The sequence below is a fragment of the Sinohyriopsis cumingii genome, chromosome 14 (genome assembly GCF_028554795.1).
Source record: "Sinohyriopsis cumingii isolate HCF-2022 chromosome 14, ASM2855479v2, whole genome shotgun sequence".
In the NCBI taxonomy this organism is placed as follows: Eukaryota; Metazoa; Mollusca; class Bivalvia; order Unionida; family Unionidae; genus Sinohyriopsis; species Sinohyriopsis cumingii.
In genome coordinates, this window is record NC_142974.1 from 122,746,225 (window position 1) to 122,755,857 (window position 9,633).

A 9,633-nucleotide genomic window follows, 5' to 3' on the forward strand; every position below is an offset into this window, starting at 1 on the left:
CAGATGCCATTTGTACAAGTCTTTGTTATGACCCGACCGGGTTCAAACCCGCGACCTTCCGCATCTGAGGCAGACGCTCTAACCGAATAAGCCAACGGAGCAGTCCCCATATCGGTATATAAGCCGGATAATATTTGTCCTGGTAACGGACGTAATACTGTACAACTCTAGTAGTAGTAGCATTCTTAAAAAGGCAACAATAGCTAGTGACTATTTAAACAGTACGCTTCCACAGTTGCCAACAGATAGTAGCCAGTTTGGCAGAATCATTACATACCTAACAGGAGAAAGCAACCAAATCAGCGTTATCATTGCAGAGAAAGCGACAGAGTATTGACCAAAGGCAGATAATGATCTATAGTTTTCTATACCAGTTTAAAAACGTGCATAAGTTGTTCTTTTAAAGAGTCTTTTGAACACATGTTACTTTTGTTCTCTCTTCACAGCGACCAAGCAAGTATATATATATATATATATATATATATATTTATCTACATCATTATATTATTGAAATACAGATATTTGCTACCACCTAATGAAATGTGATATATCTTACTGAAGAGCCTTTGCCATTTGCATTTATCCAGTTTGTCTTTATATTCTTTCATTTAATTTGTAATCGGCATCCTCTGATTGGTGTTGTGTTGACATGCCTTTGTCTTGACAAAGTTAATTTCCCTTGCTCCAAGATTTTTGATTGGGAAATGATATTAAAGTGACCTGAGTAACGTTTCCTACTTGTGATAAAAATACTAATAGACATTTCTTTATATCAGATCTACTACGATGGGAATAAACTGGTCAGAAATATTTTACCCGGAAAATGAGAAAAAGAGGGAAGAGATTCATCGACTTGCTGGTGAGCTCTTCAGTCTTTTGCAACGATGTTGTGACGCAACTAACCTCCTCATTGAGGCTGTAGAACGACATCTTCCTGGAAGGAATTTCTCAAAAGTATCCATTGACAAAGACAAAACAATCAAAACCAATTGCGACGTCATCAAACAACGGCTTCACGAAATTGAAGAATATCTGGAACAGCATCGGTTAGAAGTAAAATGTCGTATGAGTCCTGAACTTTTCGAGAAATTACATTCAATCGACCTTAGTTTCTTAGACAAACTTGACGTAGTTAAAAAGGTGACGACAGGTTCCATGAGCGTTGGATATTCAGCTTGTGCTCTATTTCTCATGGGGGCCATCAGAACGGGGCTGGTCTTGACATCATTGGCTGCTTCATTTGGAACATTGGGCGCATGCGCCATTGCAACAGTCGTCGTAACCGTCATATTTCTTGGTATTGGTATGATCATTGGTGCCATCACTGGAGCGATTGAGAGGGATCAGCTAGACGCAGCACTGAGCGAATATAAGCAAGCTGTTGACACATTCAAGCCAGCAGCAGACAAGTTCTATGACAACATGAGTGAAGTCAGAGTGATTCTTGAATCTATATGAGAAAATAACTAACATATATTTGCTTGTCATTTTGTGACCCTCAGCAACATATTTTTACATAAATGCATGTCACATGGAAAAAACTACCAATAAAATCATTGCTTTATTTGCAATGATTTTATGGCAATAAACTACATGTAATCTGACGTTGCGAAAACAGTAATTAATTTTATTGCTTTTAAAATTTTACTAATTTCCAAAGAAACTTATAGTACGTTTCAAAATGTTTTGATAATTGTATTTTAACAATAGATTGAATACTATATTTTGCAACACTTACTACATACGATAATGAAAAGCTTAACTACACAGATTACATTCCCCACGATATCAGTGGGTATTTCATATGGTGTGTACGATATAGGAATCTATTTGTAAGGTTCATCTATGGCAAGAACTATTGATGTTCCGGTGTCAATAACCAATAAATAACCGAATACCATATTTGTTGTTTCTTTTTCCTCAAATTTAAATAATATATATTTCTGCTGCGAACTTTAGATGTTCTAACTGAAGATTAAAATATTGGACGGTTTAGTGTGTATTTGGAAAACTTATGGAATTCGTCAAAGGCGCGTGAGCATTTCCAAGTATATCAGCTACAAGTGAAGCAGAACTAAATCTTATTAATTTGTATTGGGTGTACAAGTATAGAGCACTAAATGTGATATGATTGCTTACCCGGAGAATGAGGCTGGACTAAATAAGATGCACGTGTATTCATTCATTAGATATACTAAGATACAATGGGTTAACAGATTCCTGGAAACGATGACAAATATTATCCGGCTAATATACCGATATGGGGACTGTTCCGTTGGCTTAAGTGGTTAGAGCGTCTGCCTCAAATGCGGAAGGTCGCGGGTTTGAACCCGGTCGAGTCATAACAACGACCTGTACAAATGGCAGCTGCTTCACTTGGCACTAGAACTGACAGCTTAGTGTTAAGACTGCCGGCCTGGTGTCCGACTGGCCGGCCTGGTGTCCAGATTAATGTAACTGGGTGGAACATGATGCTTCATGTCTGCGGCATGATACCCAAGTGCTAGACATCACAACAAGCTAACACACTGCACACATTGTAGCGATATGATTGGAACATTGTTAAACCATGTTAAAATTCCAAATCTCACCCACCCTCCCCCCATATATATATATATATATATATATATATATATATATATATATATATATATATATATATATATATATATATATATATATATATGTATGGAATACTGCAATGTCCCCACCATGTATGCTTCATACACTGCAAATTTATCTGTAAATGAAACCAAGACGCCAACAAAATCACCGAAAACACCATTCCTATTTGATAGAATTCATATCTAGTACCACACATAGGTAACATATGAGACGAACACAGTAATTTATAAGCAGTGACAATATTGGTTAAGAATATGTGGAATAATTAGTACTTTTTAAATGAAAATTGAAACTGTGTACACTCGGTATTTGAGGCTACATACTGATGCAAACTATAATTTGGCATACATAAAAATGATATCAGTTTTAGCGTAGATTAATATAACACACACACACACACACACACACACACACATATATATATATATATATATACATCTATATATATATATATATATATATATATATATATATATATATATATATATATATATATACATATATGTATCATCCTGAAGAACAGTAAAACATTATATCATATTGTAACATAGTTGCCTCTTTAATGAAGTAAAATTAGATATAAAAGCTAAACATTTTCATGGCAGACTTTTACCGAGTCACATTACCACTTTGAAGGTGGATGCTTACACACATACTGAAGCAGAGTAGTTGTAGACTGATCCCTTCTCAAATAGTGTGTAAATCTCACTTACTTGAAAGGTCGTTTACTGGTCTTGAGCAAAAGAGCCAGTTATCTTGCACTTCGCGAATTTGTCTGTACCCCTATTTAATAACTACTGTCTACCCACGCTAACATTTGTATTATGGTGTCAATTTACAAAGTACTGGGACCTACCTACTTTGGCCCACCTCCAGTAGATAATAGGAAAAGTAAACGTGTCCCTTCTACGAATGTCATCTGCAATGGTTACTAATATCTCCAGTTATCTTTCACGCACTAGTGCTTTCCATTTTTTCGTGGTAGTGTGCATATATATATATATATATATATATATATATATATATATATATATATATATATATATATAGAGAGAGAGAGAGAGAGAGAGAGAGAGAGAGAGAGAGAGAGAGAGACTAATAGATATTTATATAGATAATACAATCATCGGAAGGGTGGCTATTTTAGGCACATATTAATTTATCTAAGTAAAATTGCCTGTCAAACTGTGAAGGAAACATATATGGATGCATAGGCAAATTCACATATTGATTTAAATAATTGATATGTATGTATGTATGTATGTATGTATGGAAAAAGATATCCATCCGTAAAACAGCATGTGTGTAGGTTCATTTTATATATTAATTCTCTCTCTCTCTCCCATATCTCTCTCTCTCTCTCTCTCTCTCGCTCTCTCACTCTCACTCTCTCACTGTCTCATTTGAATCGAAACGGTAGAAGGCTGCCATTGCGTATTCTGTTCTACTGAGTTTGTGTTTAATATTGTTAGATGACACAACACGCATATGTCAAACGCGATATTAAACCTTAAACTTTAACGTTAGTTCGATCATTTAGGTTTTTGCAACTGAAAATCGACACTTGAACTCGAGACTGCGGACAAAAGTTGCTACATGCCTTTGTTATAGTCATTATGCACTTTCTATAGTAGACAGCAGATCAATAGGATTCAGCATGATACAAGAAGTAGTCCGAAGTAACTAAAGCGAAATTTTGCATTCATTGAACACGGTATTATGCATTTAGACAGAGCAGATTATACCCGCTTTTGAATGTGCAAAATATGAATGATGGCACATATAAGTGGTACAAAAAAACAAAAAAAAAACCACAAAAAAAACAACGTTATATGCCCGTTTCTTCTCTAATTTTCCTTTGAAAATGACCAAGTGACTTAGCAGTCGTTAAAGTGGTGCACAAAAAAGTGAGGCGAAACTGTACATTCCATACCCCAAGTTACACCGACTAATCATCCATAAAATAAAGGAAATAAAGTTTTCATTTTAAAAATTAAAAAACAATTTCTAAGATAAAGCAATCTTATTTGAATGACCTGGATAAACAGTGAGGAGAAATGGGATGTTCCCGTACGATACAATCCAAATCCAGTGCAAATTGCGATAAAGTAGGACACACGGTACTAATGGTATGGAAAAATGGGAATCAGCCTGGAAATGGGTGAACCTAAAATAGAGTATATATGGGTTAGGGTGACTAGGATTGGCTAATAATATAAGTTATGTTGCAGGAAAAAGAATTTTTTAAGAGCGTATCCTACCTGTAATTGAAAAATAGAGACATTGTCTTACTGATGGAATTACAGTCCTTTAACGGTCTTGCATTTGGAAGACTCATTTTTAAAATTAGCACCTGACTATTTGGTGCGGAATTGAAAGCACATCTTTCAAACACATGCAGGTCCAGAAAATGCCGAGACTCATATACTTTCCTCTGCACAGAAGCTGACATCCAGGTTTCATCTATACTGATAAATATTGGTTTGATCATGAGCACTCCAAAATTTTAAGTTATTGAATTTTTAATATCATAGTGTTTGCATATGTTTACTATGGGAACTGAATTAGTACCGTGAGTCCTGTAGAGCGGAATCAAACTTACAATAATAGCGGACGTAAGAGACCCAGATTATGGACTTTAGTTCTTATTGGTCAGGTATGTCGTATAACTATTATTTTAGACGTATGTCATACAGAATGCTAGGCCAGGATTAATCGCGTTTCTGCATTCTCTCTCACACACACACACCAGCACACACACCAGCACACACACACACACACACACTAATATACCATATGTAAGCTTTGAATCAGTTATTCAAAAAATAAATAAACACAATCCCTAAACCCCATCCCGCAAAACAAAAATTTGCATTACTGGTTAATGAAGACAATTCAAAACGAAAAATGGAATGTGACAAAAATCCAATCAGTGCTTTGTTGAATGATCAAACAAAGTAGGTATTTTACAGAAATCGTGAGATGGCCCTGTAGTGGCAGATTGACTATCTATTTGAATGTGAACTTAAAGAATAACAAAATAAACATGGAGAGGCGTGTTTTATACCTGGATCTCTAAAACATTTTTCAAAGAAGGTCAAATACACAGCTACAAAGTGATATATACATTGTGTCGGTCGTAACAGTTTCCTAAGACTGGAGCACCGACACTGTTTATGTACATTTAAATCCTTCGCCGATTTTACAATGTGACGTCACAAGGTACGTATAAGCTATTGATTGAGACGGACGAGACGTATGCTGTCATTCTACTCCTAATGCATGTATTAAAAGAAACATCGTTTGTAAGGGCTTTTATTACGATAAGAACAAAATCTCCCAGCATTCATATATTATTGTCATTATTATTATTAGTAGTAGTAGTAGTAGTAGTATTGTGTTTATGAAGTTAATAAAGTTCCATGTCAATAAAGAATTAGAGCTCTAAAATTAAAAATCCCGCTTGCTTCGAAGATGCAGCCTTTTATGCGTTTTATGTTTATGATTAATTTGTGTCTTAGGCAGCATAAACAAAAGTCAGTTAAAATTAATGAACTATAAATAAATATAAGACTCAATCTGGGCTATCATGAAGTCTGTATCTACAAGTCTGTACAGTACTTTCTTTTGTAAAGTACACGCTGAATAGGAACTTAAGGTACATAACCTGTGGGAGGACAGTATAGACAATGATATCCGGATGTGTCATTTTATGTACATGATTCTGTACATGGAGCGATCTGTCATAACGCGTTATTTCATTTGTGGAATTTTGGGAAGGGCTATGAGTATTTATATATTATCAGTGAAGTCTGAGTGAATTACACACGACTAGAAACCTAAATTAGTGAGTGGGACGACAATATCCGCAACGGTTTATCGTATCTAATTGCATGAAAGGCTATACAAGTCTGAAAGTTATCTCTGAGCATTGTCAGTTCAGCCGGAAACGCCCTAGAAGGTACACTGTTCGAGTTTTTAACTCGGACCTGAGGCTTGTTTTGATCCAAGTTACAGGTAAGTACATAATTCTGTCCTAAATTAATGCAACTGATTTCGTGATGTTGCATCGTGTTGTATACAATTGTAAAAGATACAGTTAACCAAGATTGCTCCTAAACTGATATACTTACAGACGTAAATATACAGCCAAGCGAACTTACAACGAACTTTATTAAAAAAAACGTTCATCATAAAATGAATTCATCATAATCTATGAATTGTTCCTCGGTTACGGTTAATCTTGACACAACATAAAACAACTTGACTTCTGAAGTGATAAGGCACGAATGACATTTACTTCTCAAAACATTAGTAATTCTTCTAACTACAATGCAAAACAAATTCCCGGATGGAGGTCAAGAGTTCACCCTTGTGTGAAAACCCAAATTTTTGTAACAAAAGCTGTTTACTACAACTGTCACGAATTACAAGGTCACGAATTAGGTCAGCATTAGATACAATGTCTCAATAAAGATGTTAACGTAAAAAATAAAAAGAAAGGCAGACATGAACAATATAAAATCCAGTAAATAAAGTTACATTACATTAGCATGCAATAGAATAATAAAAAAAATTAAAAACTTACAACCAAAGAGATAAATTAAATTAAATAAAAATTCGTTTATTATGTAGACAAACATAAATGGAGCCATAAGTAAATATATTAAGATGAACATTTAGTTTACACAAGATAATCCATTTGGCCAATTGTATAATTTCCAGCCTGGTACGTATGCAAAAAGAATATATCTGTAATTGCGTACGAGGTCACATCGTCTTTACTAAAGAAAATGTGATGTCAATTAACAACCAGAAGATCGGATGGATACGTAAATAGAAAGCTAGGCAGTTATTTAAGGAGACGTACGCAGAGGAATATATAGATAGATGCAAATGTAAACATAATTGCATATATATATATATATATATATATATATATATATATATATATATATATATATATATATATATATATATATATATATATATATATATATATATATATTATAATAATAATAATAATCCATGTTAACATATTTAATAAATTCAGAAATTTCGATTTTTAATATTATTTGTATTATCCCCTTTAAGACTGCAAAAAAAAAAAAAAAAACGATGCTTAAGCAGGCAATAATTCTTAAAGTACATTCAATTAAACATTGGCTGTTAGACAGTGCAGGATATAAATAACTGTGTGATTATTAGGCATTCTACAATGTTCAGGTGCATATGTACCTTTCTGTCCTCTATATAATTGTCTAATTTATTTCTGCTTCAGATTCTACAAAATGTCTTGGACTGATATTTTCTACCCTGGGAATTCGGAGAGGAAAAAGAGGTTGGCAGAATTATGCGGTCAGTTGAGTACTCTTTTGGACAACTGCTTTACAGCTGTAAACCATCTAATTGACTGTGTTGAAGAATATCTTCCAGGACAGAAGTTCGAGAAGATAACCATGCAAGTATCGGCAAGCCTACGGGACAACTGTAACCTAATAATAGAGCGAGTAAACGAAATAAAGAAGTACTTAGAAAAGAAGGAATATGAGGTGGAAAAACTTATGGGTACGGAGCTGTTCAATCAACTTATGAATCTTGACACAAAATTCCAGAAAAAAATTGATATTGCTAAGAAGGCTCTGACAGGAATCATAGGAATTTCGGTGACTGTCGGAGGCGTAGCTTTGGTAACAGCGATCGCGGCCGGAAAGATATTAACCAAAGTTGTTGCAAGATTGACAGTAGTCGCTACCTGTTACCTGGCTTACTATGGGGTCGCCATTTTTGGTTTAGGGATCGACATGATTATATCGGCAATTATTGGGGCAGCTGAAAAGGCTAAGCTCGAGAAGGCTTTAGAAGAATATTCGAATGCCGTAGAAGCATTCAAACCTGCCGCTGATGAATTTTATGATAACATCAGTATGGTAAGGGCCATGATTAAGTTGCATATCAAAGGGTAGAGACAAATTTACCTGCTTATACTTTTTCTGGCTGAATGCTATTCAAGCCATGCAAAGATTAAATCGTTATTTTTTTCTCTTCTTCAAAATTAATTGATGATGTAAATGACCATTATATAATCAATAACAATATGCATTACCTGTATTATATCTACAGTCTAGTAATCTTTGTTACACAGGACAATAGAACACGACAATAGAAGAATACATGTTCGTATAAGAGATTGTTTCAAATGGTATGATATATAATTATCATTCGCTATTAATAAATAATAAAAAAATCTTTCACATTCTATCTATATTTTGCTATATTTTCACAATCTCTGTGCTCAGTGACCGCAACTCTCATAATATTTTGATAGATTAGTTTCAGAGAAAAGAGACGGATGTATTTTACAATATACTCTACACAATATTGCACAGGGCTTCACATACACACATTTACATAATTGAAAGATATCATAAAAATACGGGATAAAATCTTCCTAATATTAAAGCATTGACAGTGGTAGGTACCGAATAAGGCTCTCGAGGATCTTAAACTATGAAGTCACAAGGTACATAGGAGCTACTAACTTTGTGTGCAGTATTGATTAAGACAGGCATTGCGAAAGGTGTCTGTACTATATTTATCAGAACGGATAGTTATTAACTATTTAGACAAATGTAATATAGCAGGAGCATATATATTTTTGTGTATTCATGTGTTAATTAGGCAGAAGTGGACATTTTATATTTTTATGTAATTAATGTTTATTGATGAGTGAATAAAGTCATCAGTTGCAATTATTGTGTTATTTTCATTTTACACATATTTAGCCGTTTAGGCAACCTTGAACCAGGATTACTTGTTCGAGTTTTGTTCACTGAGCAATGATAATGGTGTACCAAAACTCAAACAGGTTATGGCATTGTCCAGAATTCCTACCAATAATTTAGAACAATTCTAGAATAATATTATAGCAAATGTAATGACCAAATTTTGTGTCCAATGAATAGTACAAACATGTGCTTTTTCTTATAATAATATCTCTTAAGAAAA

General features: G+C 34.2%; 2 protein-coding genes across 4 annotated transcripts in view; both read left to right on the forward strand.

Annotated features, from left to right (window-relative positions):
- LOC149784746 (single-pass membrane and coiled-coil domain-containing protein 3-like) overlaps nt 1-1,902 on the forward strand; it is a 2,974-nt gene extending 1,072 nt beyond the window's left edge. For all 3 annotated transcript variants that reach the window (XM_089932772.1, XM_089932771.1, XM_089932773.1), the window contains exon 2: nt 777-1,902. In XM_089932772.1, the coding sequence (XP_089788898.1) occupies nt 787-1,458 (672 nt within the window). In that variant the 5' untranslated portion in view covers nt 777-786 and the 3' untranslated portion in view covers nt 1,459-1,902. The remainder of the gene's footprint in view (nt 1-776) is intronic.
- A 4,466-nt stretch (nt 1,903-6,368) lies between these two features.
- On the forward strand, nt 6,369-9,377 carry LOC149784747 (single-pass membrane and coiled-coil domain-containing protein 3-like). Its single transcript, XM_089932775.1, has 2 exons — nt 6,369-6,642; nt 7,907-9,377. The coding sequence occupies exon 2, from the start codon at nt 7,917-7,919 to the stop codon at nt 8,589-8,591; it is 675 nt and encodes a 224-aa protein (XP_089788901.1). The 5' UTR covers nt 6,369-6,642; nt 7,907-7,916; the 3' UTR covers nt 8,592-9,377.
- The last annotated feature ends 256 nt before the right edge of the window (nt 9,378-9,633 follow it).